At 39.9% G+C, this 21924-nt stretch overlaps 2 protein-coding genes across 3 annotated transcripts; one reads left to right on the plus strand and one right to left on the minus strand.

The window, feature by feature from the left end:
• Positions 1-2601: 2601 nt before the first annotated feature.
• MAIP1 (matrix AAA peptidase interacting protein 1) lies at positions 2602-9756 on the minus strand. The gene is made up of 5 exons (XM_061456520.1): positions 9393-9756; positions 7699-7770; positions 5884-6010; positions 4613-4763; positions 2602-2845 (listed from the first exon to the last, which is right to left on the minus strand). The coding sequence occupies exons 1-5, from the start codon at positions 9708-9710 to the stop codon at positions 2767-2769; spliced, it is 747 nt and encodes a 248-aa protein (XP_061312504.1). The 5' UTR covers positions 9711-9756; the 3' UTR covers positions 2602-2766.
• Positions 9757-9962: 206 nt separating this feature from the next.
• TYW5 (tRNA-yW synthesizing protein 5) lies at positions 9963-19207 on the plus strand. Of its 2 annotated transcripts, none has more exons than XM_061456496.1 (8): positions 9963-10098; positions 11424-11578; positions 13958-14027; positions 14900-14944; positions 15462-15599; positions 16313-16400; positions 16911-17027; positions 18817-19207. In XM_061456496.1, the coding sequence occupies exons 1-8, from the start codon at positions 9991-9993 to the stop codon at positions 19071-19073; spliced, it is 978 nt and encodes a 325-aa protein (XP_061312480.1). In that variant the 5' UTR covers positions 9963-9990; the 3' UTR covers positions 19074-19207. The 2 variants fall into 2 exon arrangements, with proteins under 2 accessions (XP_061312480.1, XP_061312489.1); XM_061456505.1 differs by lacking the exon at positions 9963-10098 and adding an exon at positions 10279-10315.
• Positions 19208-21924: the final 2717 nt, after the last annotated feature.

The raw sequence follows: 21924 nt of genomic DNA on the forward strand, positions 1-21924 counted from the left end.
CCCATGAACCTAAAGAAACGTAATTTCACCCCAGGGAGAAGAATGTGGTACTTTCAATCTCCATTTTAAGCATAGTCCAGACACTTGGTGACCTCACCGTTCTGTGTAAAATTAATTAGAAATGTCAGTGTTCCTAACAGAGATGAATTCTACCCTGAAAATCACTACCAAACCTGGTGACACTGTTTCTAAGAATTACTGGGCTAAAACTGCAAATATTTTAGATGGGTATGTATGCGGATTTAGAGCCACTACACCATGATTACAATTGTACTTGTCCCCTTGACTTAAAAGCAGCAGAAGTGGAAGTCAGGCAAGGAGACAAAAAGGATATAAATCACACCCAAATCCTTACACACTGTGATGTCTGAGACAAATCAGCTACAGAAAGCAGGAGCGCTAGCATGCTGTGACAGAGACCCCCACATTGTTCTACTGTTCCCTGTTCAGCATTATTATTCCCAAATTGTGAAGATGTTTCTAATAAACACTTCCTTTAGTTCTTTAAAAATTCTGTAACACTTAAGTTAGTATTATGGCCATCCCCAAATTACAAGACTATACTCTCCTCCATATTTTTCTTAGATCAAGATGAAGCAAACTTAACCCTTTATTCATCATTTTTTCCATGAGAATTTGGGACAAACTTGATATAGAAATGTACTCACTAGAAACTAGCTTGAAGACACTAAATACATTTCTTATCTTAAATAACAGCAAGTTTGGGGAAATACTTTTGAGTAGCAACATAGAAACTGTAAAATCCTGTTTTGCCTGATCAAGTAACATGGAAGAAAAGTATTTCCACAAGAGAAAACATGGATACCGTAAGATGACAAAGGCCCTTCACTGACTTTCGCTTTAGTCTCATTAACCGCTATGATGATGAGATTTATGAAAGAGGATTTATGTAGAGATGTCAGGTAAAACAGATTCAAACCTTCCTGTAAACTTCGATTCTTTAAGATGCATATCTGTCCCTTCCTTCCAGGTTGGGTTTGGAGCATGTTCATACCAAGCCACAATTTTACAGTGAACAAAACAAACATTTTTCATTATTAGTTATATAGAAGGGTCTACCCCGCCTTCGCTTCCAAAAATGGAGCACTCGCTAGTAAAAGGGTAATCCCTTATCAGTCATGACAGACTCCCATTTTGATAGATCTATCAAACAGAAAAGATACTACTAAAGTAACCTAAATTAAAAATGACAGTTTAGCACCATTTCTAGATAGACTTCCACTACTTAAATGTGAAAGCAGACACTCCTGAATACAAAGATGGCTTTGCTGGCTTTTATCTTCTTTTGCTCCATAATGACTTCTTCTAGAAGTGCATCTACACACTTCACTAGTGTTCTGCTTGTTTCTCCTGTTGCTATGTCAAAGAAATACATCCGATAGCAGCTTCTTGCAGCACATCATTCAGTAGCCACACTGGACATGCTTGCTAGCATCACTCCAGCAAATGGTCCACAGAATAATAAATATCTTTCACTTTGCCTCAAACTTTTCCAGATTGACTGCATACAAAATGGCTATATATAATTTTAAATACAGCATTTTGTTTCTCCCCTGAAGACAAGGACCTCTGTCATCACTGAACTTTGTGCAGAGGACAGATCACGAACTCTCCGTTGTAAGGCCAGGCTGCTGCTAAGGCAGAACAAAATACCATAATTATTTTGCCAAGATTAGACATAAAAAGCCTTGTTGATAAATGTTAAAACATTCTTCTCGTCAAATCACTGTATCAAAAGAGCTGAGCCATGTAAATTTAACTTATACCTTTCAATCACTACTGTGAATCACAGCAACTATACTTCATGCTTTCAAAACACTGCACAGATCTCTATAACATGCCTGGGTAGAAAGTTAGCTATATCTTTAAAGTTGAGATAGTGAAGAAAAGAAACTGTTATGATGATCTCCTGTTGACCTGCATGTAAAAACTACTACCCTCACCTGTAACATGCCAGTAACAGACATAATCTGAGAATCGGGAAATAGTTCAGTTGCAACATTAAATGATTTGCTCATTTCTTCAACAAGCATTTCAGGGGAGTTTATTTAGATTCACTGTCCGGTAGCTCTTTTAAATTCATGTTTTTGACTACTTTTTCCTTCATAAATCTCTAAGCTTGCCTGTATGTTACTGAATTGAAAGGAATGTTGGTTTTATTTTTCAAAATATACGTATCAGATTGATTCATCTTCCTGGTGAAATGCTGGAAGTTTTCTCTTACTCCAGTCCTATACCAAGTACTGATAATGGCACCAACTTCTTTAATCTCAAATGTATTCAAAAGCAAGATTATCTCAAAATGAACTGCTGAGGCTAGACAATCTAAGAAGTCCATCTACCTCTATTTCATCTGGCATATTATTCAGTTATATATTGTACAGTCCCTAGGGAAAAAAGAAACATAGGAAAATAACTCAGAGGGGCCATCAGCCAAAAAACTGTTGTTTATCTTCAAGTAGAACCATTTCTTCTCATGATGTAAGAAGTCAACATACCCGTAATATTGGCCTGTGTGAAACTGTGCTGTGTAAATGCCTTGGATGAGCATCAGTACCAATTAAACTTGTACTAGCCTGCTCCAGGGAAAAGGCTTTATTGTAATGCTGCAGCATAGAATAAGTTTCAGGAACAATTTGGGGAAATGAAACATACAAAATTCATCCCTCTTTCGGATGGGAAGGGGGGGTGGGGGAAGAGAGACCTAACATCTACAGTGGTACACAAAAAGACTGTAGAAGGCATTTATTCTAATAGCCTTGGATGTTCAATCCGTGTAATTGTCCAATCTGGTTTTGCTCCATCTGTAAATTCCCTTTGGAACCTGCAAAAGGAAAGACAGTAAATGGAGAGTTGTTAAAATTTACTTGATCCTTAAATAGCTACTAATACCAACTAGAAATTGTGAAGAAATACTTTACTTCAAAGTTATTCCTGTAAGAGCTCCTTAGACTCTGATGCTTATGCCCCAAAATGGAGTATCAAAATTAATTCTATAGTAAGAAACAGAGTGCACTGAGTTCAGAGTATTTTGGTTGAGATCCCACAGACAGCATCAAGCAGCAATAGTAAAGACCCTGCTATCAAGAAAGCACTCAGCTTTCATAGCAGTAACTATGAATATGGCATTGTGTCAGATCTTCATCTCTAAATAATGGTTTAATGGGATGGCAACTGCATTGTAAAGGGAAATCACATGCTATTCATTCTACCCGAACATTTTCATTTTTACTGAACCATGTTTAAAAGTAAATTGTCTTCAGAAATACATCGAAGATCAAGTTAACAGTCTCAGTGAATCTCACAGTTGTTACTAGGAAAATGAAACCCTCTTTTCATACAGTCTTCTTCCTTTTGTAGTCATAATATCTCCCTCCCTGAGCATGTCAGTTTTGATTGCTGGCCATCTAAAGATAGGTCTGAACTTCAAGCTGAATATTCATGCTCCAAGTAACCTGCACATTGTCGACACAAGCAGTATAACCTCAGTGCTCTGCAATTACATGCAAATCCACTACTGGAAACTGTCTTCTCCAGACACCCAAATACTTAACAGTAGGCTTCCAAGGCCTGCAGGATCTTTGCTAATTTGAATTTAGGTTGGCACTGTTAATAGCAGAAGAAACACATACTTGCAAAGATATTTCTGCTAGGGATTAGGAAGATATTTAGGGCTTTATGTAGACTCTTGAAGTTAATGGAACCTCAGAAGCCTCCAGATGTAAGGAAGATTCTGAATTCAGCTAAAGTATGGATCCACAAAAGTCCATCCAGGCAAAAAGCACTGGTGTCCTCAGAATGTTTCCTTTGTTTCAGAGCTCCTCATCAACTAGACCCACAGTCTCACACCATTTCAAACATGGGTGTTAAAGTCATTGACTATATTGCATTTCTCACACAAAAATCCTCACTTCTCCCCTAATAATGTTATTTTCAGTACCTTTTGCCAGCTGTGCAGGTATTTCTGCACTGCTCCAACATCAGTACACTAACAGAGACATTATTTACAAGCAGTCCTATGAAAATTCCTCTACACAATGTGTTCTTTGAGTACTTGGATCAGAGTGGTATGAACTATCTGAACACCAGGTGATGTTGCTTTGTGCTAACTTTCTGCAGAAAGCATTTAGCTAAATAAATTCCTCTTCATGAGCTACTTTTTCAACTAACTCCAGTTCTGACTTTTGTGTGGGAAATGACAAGTCAACAGCACCACACCTGACCGCTTGGCTTGACTGCATTGCTCTTAGCTGTGCTCTAAGAGATGGAAAACAAGGACTGATATTGGCCTATTTCCTGAGAGCTGCAGGAAAGGATCAGAAACTTCATTCACTGCTCCAACTACTGCTCTTCCTGATAGAGTTCCCACTAATGTCAACTCAGAAATAAGGTAATAACATAATGACTTTAAGGGGTACTTAAAAAAAAATGGCGCAGTGGAAAGCTGGATGAGAATTTAAGATTAGAATCAAGGCAAATTAAACCATAACAAGTTCCTGCACCGGCACAGTGTGAATGCTTTCAGTTCCTGAACTGCTTTCCGTGCAGCTAGCCCATGTACATGAAGAAAAAAAGGGACAAGTAAACTTACTCATAGTTTGCTGTTAAAAGATGCTTTTTTTCTTTTGAACTTTCATCTCCAAACACAATCTGGAAAACTTTGGTTTCACCTGGTACTTTGTCAGGTAGGTTAGCACCATTCAGATACCAGAAACACATCAAGATACTAACAAACTTTCTTCCTGTTGGAAATAAATCAAAGCATAAGGTAAGATCTTATGTTTCTCATTGGTCAAATACTCCTGTTACCTAGCATATATTCTAGTGAGACCCTGGAAGGGCAGCTGACTTCAGCCATGAAGAATGCATGATAGAATAATAAATGATAAAGCTAATTAAAATCATATTCATGCTGTTTAGCAACAATAAAAATGTACTCTGTAGAAAGGCATGTATTTTATCACGAGTATCATGTGATAACGTACGTAATCAAACTGTGTGAAAAAAGCTAGTTACCAAAGCCCAAAGCCAACTACTGATACTATGGAAGTATGAGAGTAGTTGAAACTCAGGAGCAATCTAGGAGAAATAAAAAAAAGAAAATCCCTATGTCCCAAAAAAGGAAAAAATTTCACTGGTCTAGCAATTTTAAATGCTCATTGGAAGACCCATGGTTAGACTACAAACTGTCTCTACTGTGTCTGATAGTGACCTGAGCTCTTAATGCTGGAGTTCAACCCAAAGAAAAAATTATTTGAGCTCATCACTAGCTTCAAAAGTCCAGAATAAAGTGTATTCCATGCAACTAGAATAGAAGTGAGGACAGCAAAATTTATTTCATTGTTCAGCCTTCACTATTCTTCTTGCCAGATGTATTTTCATTGCTGAAGCAAACAGCTTTCTGCACACAGTAAAATAATTGGTTTTAAGTGGTTTGAGATTGCTAAGGACTAATAATATGAAAAATCTGAAATTACAAAAGAGGAATAAGCAAAACCTAAACAGAAGTCAAAACGGTACCACGACTTACTAGCAATAATCTCTCAGTTTCTGATTTAAAAGGAAATCAAGGAACTGTATACAAAATCATAGAATGGTTTGGGCTGAAAGGGACCTTAAAGATCACCTAGTTCCAACCTCCATGCCATGGACAGGACACTTTCCAGTTGCCCAGACTGCTCAAAGCCCCATCCAGCCTGTCCTTGAACACTGCCAGGGATGGGGCAAATAGATGAACTACAAACAGAAAAACAGGGAACGAGAAACAGTACTCAAAACCACATCTGTAAGAATACCTGCTTAGTAGCAAAATCAGGAAATAAGACTGCCCATTGCTGAAATGGTTTAGAATTCTAAACATACCATCATCATCATAGTAAATGCGAACATCTCCTTCTGTTGTGTACATGATTGAATCAATGTCAGCTGCTAAAGCATCCCTGTGGCTGTCAGGGAGCAAAGAAATCTTTTCCTTCAGCACCTGAAGTACCTAAATTCAGAAAAACTGTCACTTAGTTTTTCATTAGGAAATTGAAGTAACAATCCTTTCAACTGCAGTTAATAAAATGATCTGTATTGTGTAATATATACAACAACAAAAGTGAAAAAAAACTGGGAAGTTTGGGCACTCCTAAAACCCCTAATTTGGTGATATTAAGGAAGATCCTTTTACTGCTCACATCAATGAAAACTAAGTATTTTTTAAAAAGGTCTAGAAAAGGTACTGACAAAACAGAAGTTGCAAGGCCTGTAAGCCCAGAAAACACCAGTTCTACAATCTTGCTTACACTCTGTCTTCTCACTGCTGATTTCTCACTATGCGTTTATTCTTTAGCTTTCGATTAATTTCTTAATTACTTTTCACAAATCAGTTCCATTACCACTAAGCTCGTCTTTGCCATTTTGTGATCCACATTCCAATTAGAAAAACTTTAGACATTTGCAAATCAGGAAAGACTGAAAAATCATTGCTCTGGGACTTAAGTTCCATACCGCATTCCCAGACATAGTATATGGGCATCCTAAGACCTACACAGCTGTGTTAAGTAGAAAAAGACTGTGGTGCACACACTGAATATAGGCGTCACCTCAAACACCTTGAAAAGAACATGTGATAAGGAAGGATGAAACTGTGCAGCACTTCTTTTTAACTCATACTCAGTTTTTAGCCTAACTAGAATTGCCATTTCTGAATAACAAAGAAATCCAGAGGTCACATGGAAGCAAGAGACAATCTTCACTAGAAGACACTGATTTCTAGTACATTGTGCAGGTATAAAATTCACTGGCCAAAGCAACAACAAAGTAACATGGTATCACAGCCTCATCCATTACATTGCTCTGGTTAAATTAGGTCTCTCGATGAGACATGATCACTGAAAGAATTTGCAGAAGAAGAGGAGATGCTTTTCGAAGCCGACTGTAGTAAACAAACTCACATTTTATGACTATCTGCTCAGAGAGAGAAGGTATGATTGTCCAGTGAGGATGCAGTACAACAGCACCAAATTATTTTGCTGCAAAGGCATGGGTGGCAATAGGGCAGGCCAAGCTGACACCCCCCAGTAATAAGGCAAACATAGGTCTAAAGTATCTTCTCTCCTAACTATGATGCATCTGCTACCTCCATCCCCTGGGAAGGCCCAGACAACTTCAGCCATTAAAAACTCACAAAAACACAAAACAAAGAACACCGATGTTTAACCAGCCAGGCCAGCCACACCCCTGAGACCATGACACAAGACAGATGCCTTCCAGTTGAAGCCAGTAAATGGCTGTATGGTCTGCCTGGGGGTAGGAATGGATTAGTGCAGCATGGATGAGCAAAGCGTCAGCTCTCTGCCTACACCAACAGAGGTATCTAATGCCATCCGAAATCCAGAACCCACTGCCTTACAACCCTTTCTGGTACACCAGCAATCTTTCTGGCAATTGGTGCTTACCCTCCACAGCAAGAATTTTTAATTTTTTTTTTAATATAGTAACTTTAAATTAAGTTTCATGCCTTGAAATTGAACATTAAAAAAGCTACAGGACAAACAATCGCTTAGCTCAGCATTATGCAGTTTTTCCCCAATCAAACCAAACTGGCAGCATTTGTAGATAATGACAGGCTAAATGTATGTTACTTGATAATGGAAAAATCAATGGCTAGAGTGAGACATGGAAAGCATTTACCTCTGCTGATACAAGTTCATCCAGCAGCTCAAGTTTACGCTGAGACAGCAGCTTTGAAACAACAGAAAAGGCCTACCAAAAAGAAAAAAGGTAGAAAGAGAGAAAATGAGAAGAACAAACAACATTAAGCTGTCTTATTTCAGGCAGATCTATCATTATGTGACAAGTTACCCAAATATTCCAAGATTTAAGATTTCAATGTTTGCAGAGTGCATCACCACTGAAATGGAAACCCTGCAGCACTAAAAGAGTGATTCTATGAACTGATAAAAACATGGTTTCTTTTCATTCTCTCATTTAAAGCCTTAAAACTTTTGACAACAGGCACCTGAATGCGTAACTTTAAAAAAAAAAAAAAAAACACAAACAAAAAAGGCATTACATACAGTAATCTATATAAGCTGGTTTTATCGGTTTTGGAAATTCAAAGAGTCTATATCTTTCCCCATTTTGTTCCCCTGCCCCTTTTCTCAGCTTTTCTCCTGGTTTCAGTCATAACAGAAGCTGTAGTTTTATAAAATTTCTTCATAAACCTGGTTTAGTCTTTACACTTCAGGAAACTAAATTCCCATTTCCTCCTTGACTTCACAGGCATTTGCACATAATAATGCCTCCATATATTAAAAAAGGCTACATATGAAACGCAGACACAGTGTTTAGGACTCTGCAGCAAGTACAAACAAACCCAGGGCAAGATAAATCGGGTGATTCTGCATGCATAGCACCTAATTTGGTGTAGGGTTTTTTTGTCTCTCTTGAATTGTTCCCAAGCATTTTAATGTTCTGTGCCCTACCCCCTGGGGGGGTTGTTTCAAGCTAACATTTTCTGTTTGTTCTTTAACATTAAATGCAATAATTGAAGCTTGACAGAGGTTACACTGTATGTTTTATGTTATTAGCTTTGAGATTACCTACCCTTTGACACACACTGTTGACAATGCTTACTGAGTTCGTAAATTTTAAGAAACAAATCTATCATAGACTCATAGAGTACCAGGTTGCAAGGGCCCTCAAGGATCATCTGGTCCAACCCTTCTATGCAAAGCACGACCCAGACTAGATGTCCCAGCACCCTGTGTGCAGCTGCATCTTAAAAGTGTCCAATACTAGGGAGTCCACAACTTCCCTAGGGAGATTCCAATGGGTCATTGTCTGCATTGTGAAAATTTTTCCTCAGGTGCCCACTTGGAATCTCCCCAGGAGTAACTTATGCCTGTTACCCTTCATCTTTTCCATGTGACTCCTTGTAAAAAAGGGAGTCTCCATCTTTGTAGCTACCCTTTAAATACTGGAACATGGTGATAAGGTCTCCGTGGAGCCTCCTTCTCTCAACGCTGAACAAATCCAGTTCTCTCAGACTTTCCCCAGTAGCACCAACTCTACACCTGCCTAAGCGTTGTCATTTTGGGAAACCAGCTAAAAGGAGACACGCTTCCCCTTAAAGTCTTCGAAACACTGGGCAACATGTTCCTTCATACTACTCTGCGGAATGGGCTCAACCAGCTCATTTTAATGCTGGAATTTGGGAAAGAAAATAGGAAAAGTCTGAAGAACGCCCACCTCCGACGACCACTGGGCACTCCTCCCCACAGGCAGGCAGGCGGGCAGGCAAGCATGCCGGCCAGCCCTCCTGCTCCCCCTTCCCACAGCATCGCGCCGGGCCCGGTGTCCGCGCCTCGCAGCCCGCCGCTCACCTGCTTGGCTCCCCGCGTGAACTCTTCGATGCTGAACTCCTGATCGAAGTAAAGCCTGATGAGGAGGTAATAGAAGCGGGTGCGGAGCCAGGCGAAGGGGCTGGTGATCCTCACCACCACCACCCGCCGCTGAAGACGCTCGCCCTCCGGACCCTGCCCGGCGGTGCTGGCGAACCGGGCGCGGGCCCGGAGCAGGCCCGATGCGGCAGCAGCGGCGGGCGGTGATAGTGGCGGCATCGGGGGGACGCGGGCCGGACCCGGCGCCGCCAGCGCGCGCGCGAGCCACCGACAGCGGCCCGTAGCCGCGCGCAGCGCCATGATGGCCGCTGCCGTCCCACCGCCCCGTCCGGTCGGAACTCCCGCTCCGCGGGAAACAAGAGCCGCCGCCACCGGTTCCCTCCCAGTGGGGCTCGCTCCGGAGCTGGCGCTGGTTTGGGTGATCGGCGGTTCCGAGCGTGTTGGCCTAGAGAAGCACAGAGTCACGGTGGGACCCGCCGGCTCTGCCGCCCTTGCCTAGCGGTGCGTGTGGGAAGGGAGGCGAGGAACGTTTCTGCGCGAGCTCTTCTTTCCGGGGGGCAGCTGCGGAAGGCGGACGCGGATGTGTGTCTCGGGAGCAGCCATGGAGCGGCGGCAGCGGCCGGTGGTGCCGGTGGAGCGGCTGAGCGGCGTCACGCGGGAGCGGTTCCTCAGCGACATCTACCCCCGGGTACGGCCCGGAGCCGCTCCGCAAGCCCAGACGAGCCGCCGGGTCCGCGGGCGCAGGCTGGGTGTTGTGGGCCTGCGGGAGCAAGCTCGGACTGTGCGGGGAAGGAAGGGGAGGAAAGACTGGGGGTTTCCTGTGGCAACCCTTCACCTGGCAGTTAGTGCAGGCAGACCGCAGGCTTCGGGTTTACGTGTTTTCCTGAGGAGCCATTAGGATGAATGTGAGTTTAGCGGCCAGATAAACTGTTAACAAGTTCTGACAACTGCTCGCTCTCTGAGCTCGTTTCCTTTAGCAGTAGTTAAAAAAAAAAAAAGGTGTGATTGCTGGTTTTGTTGCTTTGTTATCGCTGCTTCCTGTTTATTCTCCAAGATCCCAATTCAAAGCAAAGGTGTCTCTTCCTGTTTTTTATTGCGTGCGCTGCATCAAACCTGCTTGTGGCTGTCAGTGTCAAGGAACCTTGGTGGAAAGAACTTCTTTCATAACAACATAGAGCACTACCATAACACACGCTGTACACCTTAGAGCACAGCTGTTATGAGGAGTGGCTGAGGGAACTGGGAGTGTTTAGTCTGGAGAAGAGAAAGCTCAAGGGGGGACCTTATCGCTCTCTACAGCTACCAGAAAGGAGGTTATGGTGAGGTGGGGGATGGTCTCCTCTCCCAAGTAACAAGTGGTAGGACAAGAGGTGACGGCCTCAAGCTGTGCCAGGGGACTTTAGATTGGATATTAAAAAAGATTTCTTCACAGAGAGGATGATTAGGCATTGGAACAGGCTGCCCAGGGAAGTGGTGGAATCGCCGTCCCTGGAAGTGCTCAGAAATGGTGTAGATGAGGACCTCAGCTACCTGGTTTAGTGGTGGTCTTGGTAGTCCTGGGGTAAAGGTTGGACTTGATGATCTTAAAGGTCTTTTCCAACTTACTTGATTCTATGATTTTAACTGTGTGGTCTCTTTTGTCTGTTTTCTGCTAAGAATGGGCTAGACTGACTAAAGCTATTCCTTAGTCCAGCTAGATTCCTTAATGGCCCAGCACAAGGTGTGTGTTAAAATTATCTTTGCCCCTCCAAGTCTTTCCTTACCCTGCTAAGAAAGAGAATAGTAAATAGAGAAAGAACCCCACTATCTACTGCATTTTGTTTCAACATTCAGCATTCTGTTTCACATTGGTTGTGTGTGAACACATCAGTTATGACTTTGTGTAATGGGTCCTGGTATTCAACTGGATTGTTTGTGTGTACTTGGTTTGAAAAATTAATTCTGGGTTTTTTGTGATTTTGGGTCACTGCAATTATTTCACCATTGATTTTTTTTATGTTTTTTGTTTACTAGAGAAAGCCAGTAGTGCTGAAAGGGATGGAACTGGGAGCTTGCACAACCAAATGGACAGTAGATTACTTGAGCCAAGCCGTAGGATCTAAAGAAGTGAAGATTCATGTTTCTGCAGTGCCACAGATGGATTTCCTCAGTAAGAACTTTGTGTATAGGTACTTTGTTCCAAGGCCTCTTGTATTTTAAAGTTATGTGCTTGTAACTTGCAGACATACAGTGCATCTGTTTGAAGCTAAGGGTGAGAGCATGAAGATACTTTGTGAAAACTTTAAATTATGTATCGAAGTGCTGTCCTTGACTTCCCCCTCTTCATTTCGCAAACATCTCAAAACCCTGAATAAGTACTACAATGGTGAAAGAAGGGGCCAAACAGGGCCTTAAAAGTAATGGCACAAAGAAGTGTTATAAAGATATTTTGACAGAGCACTCTGGTAGGATATTTGAGCCTGGCATAATCTGGCATTGGTAAGAATAGCAAACCAACCCCCCTTGCTACTATTGATTCTATGAATACCCTGATCTGCTATTTTGTTCTGGTTATATGGTGTGTTTTCAGTGTTACTGAGTAGGGCTAGTTTCTGACTCATCATGTGTCTGAACCTCTTTGAATGCTGGCATGTGGCAGGCTTGCTATTCCATGCTAGGAGGGATGTTACTGATTAAAACAAAGCTCCTTTCAAAGTTAGCAGTGCAGTTCTCACAGTGTTCAAACTACTGGATGCCACACGTTTCACCAGCTCTTTAATCTTGATGTGGGTCACATAAACTCTTGGTCTCCTCTGAAGTTCCTCTCATGTAGCTGCCAAAACATTTTTTCAGTGTTCATCTAATCTCAGTCACTGTGTTGTTCTTCAAGGGAAAATGCCTTTATTTTGCTTCTCATTTGTTTTCCTTAAGTGGGAGCAAGATGTGTTCAGTCAGCTCTTAAGCAGGCAGAAGCATATGCTGTAAGTGTAAACAAGCTACAAGTCTCTATGAGTGGAGCCTGTTATTCAGAGGAAAAAACCCTACCTTATGCTATATTCTGCTTACTGCATAAAGAAATGTTGAGTCTTTTAGATTAGCTCATACTTGAATGATTTTGCCTTATCATCAGATTTTTATTTCCCTGCTTTATTTTGTTTCTTTTCATAATACCTTTTACTGTGAATTCACATGCAGTTGCTCTGGCATACTAATTTTAGCAGGTTTGTAGAGAGTTGTATAGAGGTGCTGTGATGGTACTTCGTTATAAAGTTTCAGCTACTGCACTTGAAATTCAGGAAGCTTTGACCCTTTCCACAGCAAGTCCCTCATTCTAATATGAGGGGAGAATAAGTAGAAATAAAAGAGTAGAAACATAAGACTTAACGTGTAGTTTCATGAGTTTAAACTGAGGCACATGAGTAGTACTGCAGTAAGTTGTATGCTTCTACCCCTGTCTTTGTGTTGATTCTGGAGCTCATTCAGTCAGGTTGTGATGTGCTACAGAAATCTGAATGGTTTTCTGCTGGTTTAGCTTTGCAAGCAGGTTCACCATCAGGTCAGATGAGTGCCAGTGCTAGCATAAGGGAGAAGATTGGATGATTAGGGTAAACAGCAAGGGCAGAGCTCTGGCAGCACCAGCGTGCATCAGTTTAAGCTGTTGTAGAGCTGTGTTGTCACTTTCTTCAGGAGCAAGTATAAATGGCATGATAATTAACAGTTCAACTGAAGTCAGAGTTTGGGTTTTGTTTGTTTTTCCACTAACTGTAGTTGTTGTATTTGACTTTTATAGACAAGTCTAAAATGTTTAAAGAAGTGTTCTAAGTACTGTCAGTTGCAGGTCACATTCTGGTAGAGGGATAAAAAGATCACAAAAGATTTTGCTTAAGGATAGTTTCTTCTTAATCCTGGGTACTTGGTGGTTGCTTGAAATGTGATGTTTACATACAGTCTATTCATTATCCAGTGACAATGTGAGATGGTGAGTTAAATGAACCTAACATTGAATTCATAACAATGAATGTATGTCCTATTACTACTTGTGCTTGGTTTGCCATTCAGCTACCAACTGATGCCAAAATCTGTAATCATTTGGAAAGCTCCCATTATTTAAATAAATATGTAATGTTTCTATTAATTTCAGAGGGACAGGCTCTAATGCCCAGTGCTTCTTTTTGAATCTTTTGAAGTTATGTTTAATAAATTCATGGACTTGGCCTGGAGGGTCTCCAGAGGTTCCTTCCAGCCTCAGCAAATTGGTGATTCTGTTGGGATACATGGGAACAGTTTACTAAAACAGTGGTTTGTAAATGTAGGATTTCTGTCTCAGTAGAACTCTTTGAACATCCACTGCAAACACTGATTATTCATAGAATCATAGAATAGTTAGGGTTGGAAAGGACCTCAAGATCATATAGTTCCAGCCCCCCTGCCATGGTTACCATGTTAAATAAATTGGAAAAAAAAAAAGCAGCATATTAAATCTTCAGTTTATGATTTTAAACCTGACATTTATAGGCCATGTGTTGTTTCATTGATTCATTGTATAAATGTAAATATTTGTATTTCAGATCTTTGCCTTTTGATGTATTTGTACGAAGAGCAGCTGAAGTCAACCACAAGGAGTACTTTCTTTCTGAGGTAATTTCCTTAGTGTCACGGTTTCTTCTGTTGGTTATTTTGCCAGTATATGGAAGAGAAAATGATGAATTGTAAATTAAAGTCTTACTCCAGTAAAGCACTTGATCTTAGATTTAAGTGTTTTGTGTGGCTTGGAGCCAAGAGAAGTAGTATGGGGAAAAGTATTTTTATAAGAAGTTGTTTTATATATGTACAGTATGGTTAACTTCAGACATCCTGTTTCTGTTAACAGAAACTGCTTGCATGAGCAAATATTCCAGCATAAAAGTTAGAAATCAAACCTTGGTTTAGAATAACAACTGTATCATTTGCAAGAAAATGTTGTGAAGATATTTTAGCATGTGATTACGTTTGGTATCAAAATACAAATACTGATTAATTGTAATGTAATATAATTTGTGAGTAGTGGTTTTGTGACTATCTTCATGTATCAGAGGGATAGAGGGATTTTCAGAGAACTGTGATTAGGAAGCAAACAGTTTTGAATGCAGATATACTTTTTACCTTTTATGCTAGGTAGTGTGCTGTAAGTTTTGAAACCAATTGAAATAGCTTCCTGCGTCAGTATTGTGAAGAACTTAAATTACAATCTTCATTTGCTTTGAGTCTGTTCAGTAACAGCAATGCTGAAGCAGTTGACAAGTCTCCCACCACTTTACTCTTCTACTCTAACATATTTTCCCCATTTTTCGAGATGAACAGCAGGGATCAGTAGAGTAAAGGCAGTACAACAAAGTAGCTGAATTTATAAATGCCATTTATTTATATAATTTTTTAATGAAGCCCTGCATTAATGAGAAAATACAGAGTTTTCTAATGGGTTTTTAATTCTTATTCTAAAACCTAACCAATTTTCTTTGTGTTCTCTTCAGGATGAAAAGTACTATTTGCGATCAGTGGGTGAAGATGTTAGGAAGGTGAGTTACTTGAAATTAAAGTTCTAGTACTGTAAAGTCACAGAGTATTTTTAAAATCCTGCTGTCACCCTCTAGCTGTGTAGTATAGAAATACAACTTGGTTATGGTCACTTGGCCTGTGATTCTGACTGGATTTAGGTCAGAATATTTAAACCTAAGTGTCTAAAATAGTTGCTGTTGTACGAGAGCTTAGCTGATCACTGAAGAGTACATTCTTCACCTCCCATTCTTTAGCTTTTCTTGTTAACTAATATAAAAGGATTTCTGATGATCTCTTGCTTCTTCAGTGTGACTTCTAGCAGCGATGGCCCAAAGCAGCTCTCTGGCTATTCTTACTAATATTGTTGACCAAGTCAAGGCTGGAAGGGTGACCACCAAAAGACATTGCTCTTTTCAGCTATACACCAAGGCTGAAGATGTAGCCCCGTGTTTCATATGATGAGAAATGATAGTGAAGTGCTCCCTTATTTTAATGTGCATATATGGTTCTATAAGAGTTGTATCCTTTTTATTTCAGGATATTGCAGATATCAGAAAGCAGTTTCCTACTTTGGCAGAAGATATTCAGATTCCAGAGTATTTTGAGAAGGAACAGTTTTTCTCTAGCGTCTTCCGCATCAGCTCAGCTGGATTGCAGTTGTGGACACATTATGATGTAGGTACTGTATGTGCTTAACATTAAATGTTACAGATGGCATTATGAATTGAGATATCAAAGTGCAAATATCTGACAAAATTCAGTTAATGATAGACTTCACATGTTTCTAAATAGTGAAATGAATCAATGCAGTGGTACAGTGAATTGAAATAGATGTATTGTGTAGTCATGATATCTTACTGGTTTTTGTCTAATTCCATACTTGCAAATATGTTTGATTTTGCGTCTTCCCCCCCCCTTTTTTTTTTTTTTACTGTTTTCAGTCAGTTAAAAATCTGAAATAGTCATGAAAAAGAATCCTTTGTCAATAGAACATCAGCAAAATGAGATAGGGGTAATACTGGAAAAGGAAAGGAATCTTAAATATAGCTTGTATGAAATTTTGCTGGTTTATATGTCTAAAGTATGGTATGTCTTTGTGTTTTAAGATGAAAGATCTCAATTCCTAATTAAGGAAAACCCCAAAGTTGTTGGAAAGCAGTATTGTGTTTCCAGATGTACTAATTGTCAAGAACGTGCAGCCAAAGGGATAACGAGACTTATATTCTTGAGGGTTTTTTGATTAACTATGTGTGGAAGCTGTTTTAGCTAATTCCAGCATGTGAAAGTTTTTATAATTCCCTCTTCTAAGCTGATATTTTAGATTAGTGGCAGGCTAAGTATTCATTCTTAACTCTTGGCTGACATCTCTCTTACTATGCTTATTCCAGGTCATGGATAACTTCTTAATCCAAGTAACAGGGAAAAAACGAGTTGCTTTGTATAGCCCTCGAGATGCACCATATTTATATTTATCAGGTATGCGTGTCATATCTATCTAGTTCAGATTCTGGTGATCAAAGTTGCCTTTCCAGCTCACAAGCATTGCACTGTGAAAGAAAGAAGTCACTAACAGACATATTGATGTAAAAGAAGTCATTGGGTCCCCTAACTCTGATCCTGTTTGCATTAGTCAATGCTAACCATTGTAGGGATTAGAAAAACTGTAAAGTAGCACAGCAGCTTTGCCTGGTTCTGTTTTCAGCACCTAACTGTGGAGGAGTACAGTGTTCTGTCTGGATTCAAAATGGTATTTTAAATGTCAGAGAAAGTGTCTTCTAGTGTTACAGGAGAAATATAGACAGCAGGAGAACATGTCTCTTCAGTAAATGAGGAATGCCATCAGGTTTCCCTGGTTTTTTGAAGAGTTAGAAAAATAAACCAGTATTAAACTTGATTCAAGAACTGCCATTTCAAACAATGTGATAATGCTTTGTAGCTGTTGGAAGAGTAGGAATGTTTATTCATTGCTTGTAAAAACTTTCCTAGGCACTAAGTCGGAGGTGCTGGATGTGGATAACCCAGACTTAGAGAAATACCCCCTTTTTGTGAAAGCCAAGCACTATCAATGTTTTCTGGAAGCAGGAGATGTGTTATTTATTCCAGGTAAGCAACGAAGAGATCCTGACCGCAGTGTGTTTTTTGAAATAGATTTGTTTTCAATTTCACATTTTAAGGGATGGTAAGACACTACTAAAGCATGTCTGTGTTATAAGTAGGGGCATCTAAAGCCATTGGCAAAACATGTCTACTTCTTCTAACTAACTGTACTAATTAGCCTAATGAAAGGTATTATTTTATCTACCTACAAGCTTACCTTCCTTCAAGATTACACTGTATGCTTCTGAATTTGTGTCTTAATAGAGTAGCCCTATAAACTCAACTTGTGAAATCTGAAATTATTTCAGTGACCTGGGTTTTCTAATGGCAGAATGAGCGAAGTACTGTTTCTGTTCTTCTAAAGCCCTAGCATTTAAGAACTGTGAGGTGTATGATTTGATGAGGATTACAGATGGTAGAGTTATTGGACCTTCTAGGAATTTATAATCACCTTCGGTGGATGGAAGGACAAGTCTTAATCATTTTTCTACACAAGCAGAAAATGCAAAGCTGCTTCCTGGGCTAAGATGATGAAATTCTGGTGATCAGGAAAAGGCAGCTGAATTACTCTTATTGAACTACACCTACTTGTTAATTTTTTATTTAGACTCATTATGAGATTGTGACAGATACTTACTCTATTGCTTTTCATGTTATCTGGACAACAAAAACAGGATGGTAAACAAGAATACAGTAGATCTTTTGGAAGTTTTAAGGTATATTCTTTGTCTTAGACTTGTTACTTAATTTTGAACTTACCATTTATGATTCTTTCTAAAGAAACTTTTGATTACAGTTAGCAAAAGGTATGTCAGTGTTGGTAATGTCAGCGTACATAATTTCTGCTTTGTTCTATGCAATGCAGATATTAGTTTGGTTTTGCTAGTAAATGTGCTGGTTCAAACTTAAAACACATTCAGCATTCTTAAGAATGGCTGGGGAGAATAGGGATTTTTGAGTCCAGAGAACGGTGCTTGCTTTGTCAGCATTCTGGAATATATATCACTGAAAAAAGATGCTTTTTGAGAAATGTATGTGATTATTACGGAGAAGGTAGAAGCAGCCCCTCCTCCAAACCTGAAAAAAGCTTCGTGTTCATTTCTCAGAATAAGCTTTTCTATGTCTTCAGCACATACAAGCAACTAAACTGCAATAAGCATGGCATTCAGTCTCTTAGCTTAAAATTGAAATAGGTTAAATATACCATATCGTATTTCTTTTTAAAATGTACTTGATGAGGCAAAAATGTCTTTGCTTCCTTACCACAGCCATGATGATTCAATTGAAAAGCCTCACAACTTTACTATGAAAAGATTAGCAGAATGCAAATTGCCAATCTTTTTATAGTAGAAAGTTGCTAATCTTCTCATAGTAAAAATAGTTTCATAGGGTGATGTGGCTGACACTTGTGTTTTGTGTTACTGCTTGGACAATCTGTGCAAAGTTAAGGACTATATCTATGAAAAGATATCTGCATTTAAAGTAGAGATGAGTGAACAGGGAAAATGTCTTATTTTCATCCTACACATGCTTATGGTTTGCTTATATTTGAGTATTTATACTTCGGCACTTGTTACTTTTGTGTGAAGTTATGGATTGATGTGAATATCTTGAAGAACTTCTTAAATTTGGTACAATGCAATATACTCAGGGATGACTATTTACAAATAAACAAGAAATACAGCATTTGAGGCTTTCCTCAGCAAGATCTAGTTTGGGTGATTCTGACACTTGTTACAAGTCACTTGAAAGTTTCAGATAGTCGTTTTAACTTTAGACATTCTTCTTCCTACAGCTTTGTGGTTCCACAATGTAATTTCTGAGGAATTTGGAGTGGCCCTGAATGTCTTTTGGAAGCACCTTCCTGCTGATTGCTATGATAAGAATGACACTTACGGGAATAAAGATCCTACTGCAGCCTCTAGAGCTATACAGATCTTGGACAGGGCCTTGAAAACACTCGAAGAACTACCTGAGGAATATAGGGATTTTTATGCTCGGAGAATGGTGTTACGCATCCAAGAAAAAGCCTACAGGAATGATAATGGATAAAACACATTTTAATTCAGCAAGCTCCTGTGAAAGTAGAAAATTGCATGCTAATACGGAAACTGTCCATATGTACATACATAAGCTTTCTGCAAGACCAATGAGAACTGTGTTTATAAACATTCATCTATAACAAAGTTTATCTGGTAGACTTTTTAATTCATTTTTCCTCATGTTCAGTGTGTGCACAGTCTGCTTGGTCTGGAGTTGGTCTGTCCTCTACAAGGAGGCATGTATTTCAGTGCCTGAATGTACAACTCTACTTCTACGGAGTGTTCTACTTATATTTTTCTTAATGACAGTTTTGGTATCTGGGCTGGGCTGACAGCATGTATGCTTAGAAGTAACTTCACGTCTTCCTGAATGCTATCTCATTTACTAAAGTTTAGGAAAGTCAGAGTGGTTTCTGAGGAGGTCTGAGAAAGCCAATTGGTGGTGGTTTGTTCGAATTCATGGTTTCTTTGAGTAATTACCTAGTAGTAACGGGGGGTTTCTGCTCCCCCTTGTGGTGAAACTGGGTGGTCATGGGGAAAAAAGCAAAAGCTAGTCATGCAAGGCTAAGCTTGGAATTGTGCAGCAGCTTGACTTCAAGGTAAAATGATTTACTCCTTTCCTAGCTGAATTATGTATTATGCAGGAAACCTTGTCTATCCCTTTCCCAGTGCAGTCAGGTGGCATTGCTGTTTCTGCAGCTGTGAAACACTTGGATCTTATGTGCCCCCAAATCCATACAGCTACAGTGCTAAAATATGAAATTAAGTTCCTAGTTATGGAGTAGATGTAGAATCTCTTGGGGAAGTTTTTAAGATACATTCTATTATCATATGAAAGGGGGTTGCATGATACCTTTTGGGATGGAGCCTTTTGTACAGGCGTTGTAGATGGTTACTTTTCAGCAGATTGTGGTGCTTATGAAAGCCTTATGAAATAAAGATGGGCATATCACAGAAAAGATAGTAATTGTCCCTTTGAAATACCTCTGATGTTACTTGTGATGTTTGGGGCATGCAACAGTTATCTGACTTAGGTCAGTTGGTTATTCTAGTAGTGTTTTTTGAGAACTGTAACTTGTCAGCTCTTAGACTAAATTGGTATGTTAATAAAGTGATGGGAAAAATATCTTTATGCAGAAGAGCTGGAGACTGCAACACTGTACAGATTATTCTTCTAAACCTGTTCTTCTTGGCAGTTCAACACAGTGAAAATAGTCTGCTACCATGTGAATGGGCACCCGGCCATCTTAATGAATAGGCTTGAATGGAACCAGCCAAGCGATTCAGATGGGCATCATTGTATGTTCTGAGGGTAGAATTTAAATTTGGGATCACAAATAGGTCTCCCAAAATTTTTGTTCTAAACCAAACAAGGACTGTTTGTGCATACTGCTGAGACAGAAGCTGTTAGGCTGGGGAAGCCTCTTGGCTTTGTTGTACCGGTAATATTGAGGGCCCCATCTGAATTGCAGAGGTGTACAGAGCATATTCTTTGTGTGTTAGGACTGAATGGAGAGACTCAGAGAGCCTCCAGGGCTAGACAAAGCTGTGTTCCAGCACTGTGCCTGAATAGCTACCCCTTTAAACTCTAACCACTGGCAGTTTCTCAATATGCTAGTACAGGGAAGTACTGTACCGATCCCTCATTCTGCTATTTCTTAATGTTCCATTCCCAAAACAGAGGTCCTGGCTTGGTGTTCTCAGCACCCCTCAACATTCACGTATAAATAAGGAAAGTTGATGGAGCAGCAGTCAGTGTATGAGCAATCCACTTACGTCTCAGCTTGTGAGAATAACAGAATCACAGAATGGTTTGGGTTGGAAAGGACCTTAAGATCATCTAGTTCCAACCCCCTGTTATGGGCAGGGAGGCCTCAGCCGAATTTGTCCTGGTTCATGATTCATTTCCTCTGACCAAAATGTATCTTTCCAAGCCAGAGACTTACATGTCTCCATGCAGACAACACAGGTGTTGAAGACAGATATTCTGAGACAGTAACTTTTACAAGAGATTCTCTGTTACTGTCACTCAATAACCAAAGATTCCAGTGCTCTAGAAGGATGGATGAAATACTGGATCTGTTCTGACAGTTACCTAAGTTTGTGGTGCAAAACAAGATTTCTTGTTTTCCTCTGGGTCAGGCTCTAGGAGTGGGGATAGATTCTGAGCTCTCTGTGTGGTAATTCCTGAGAGTAATGATCTCTTTTAAGTGGCGATTCCCAAGAGAAACAAGCGTGGATTACTTCCTTTCCAATTGTTCAGATCCAGATCTGTTCCTAGTCAACATTTTTAACAGCAGATTGAAAACATTAAAAGAACTGCTCAACCATGTAAAACATGCAACTCCACATGCGATGCTGTGTTCATACAAAAAAGCTCAGAAGCTATTGCTTGCAATAATAACACAGATCATAGTTATGGACAGTTTTTGCTGTGAAAACATTCATATTTCAGCTGTCAAGCAGTGCACGAATTGCTTAAAACTTCAGTCACACAAAATCAATGCATTTCTCATGATGGGGAATCAGGGCTATGCAGAGAGCATGTAAGGTATGGAATAGATTGATCTGATACCCAGGCTTAGGAATATTGCTCAGAGTGTAAACTGGTGTGGGAGAGACAAAGAGCCTTGTTTTGCACTTCAGCACTGCTATGACCCTTGACTGTTTTCTGTGTCTTGCAGCAGAGCTTTCTTTAGAAACAACTCAGCTCTGAAGTGCCAAGATTAACAAAGCAAACTAACAGTTGTGACTCAAAGTGCTCTCTGAAAGCTTAATGAAAGACAGAATATTTATTCTGAACCTTAGAGTGATGGCATTCTGCCCCTTTTCAAGTACATGAGATGTTTATACACGTGAAG

The sequence above is a fragment of the Pezoporus flaviventris genome, unplaced genomic scaffold, assembly GCF_033815535.1.
Source record: "Pezoporus flaviventris isolate CSIRO_AGI_PZ_B2104156 unplaced genomic scaffold, CSIRO_AGI_Pfla_v1 ptg000001l, whole genome shotgun sequence".
In the NCBI taxonomy this organism is placed as follows: domain Eukaryota; kingdom Metazoa; phylum Chordata; class Aves; order Psittaciformes; family Psittacidae; genus Pezoporus; species Pezoporus flaviventris.

What these genes read in the sequence shown, in the direction of transcription:
- MAIP1 (XM_061456520.1), bottom strand. Translation starts at nt 9,710, where the DNA reads ATGGCGCTGCGCGCGGCTACGGGCCGCTGTCGGTGGCTCGCGCGCGCG. An exon ending in ATGAACTTGTATCAGCAGAG is followed by an intron (nt 6,011 to 7,698) that starts GTAAATGCTTTC and finishes TTCTGAATTTAG; the next exon opens with GTACTTCAGGTGCTGAAGGA. An exon ending in CTTTTAACAGCAAACTATGA is followed by an intron (nt 2,846 to 4,612) that starts GTAAGTTTACTT and finishes TTCCTTTTGCAG; the next exon opens with GTTCCAAAGGGAATTTACAG.
- TYW5 (XM_061456496.1), top strand. Translation starts at nt 9,991, where the DNA reads ATGTGTGTCTCGGGAGCAGCCATGGAGCGGCGGCAGCGGCCGGTGGTG. An exon ending in AGTAAGAACTTTGTGTATAG is followed by an intron (nt 11,579 to 13,957) that starts GTACTTTGTTCC and finishes TTTGTATTTCAG; the next exon opens with ATCTTTGCCTTTTGATGTAT. An exon ending in AGGAGTACTTTCTTTCTGAG is followed by an intron (nt 14,028 to 14,899) that starts GTAATTTCCTTA and finishes TGTTCTCTTCAG; the next exon opens with GATGAAAAGTACTATTTGCG.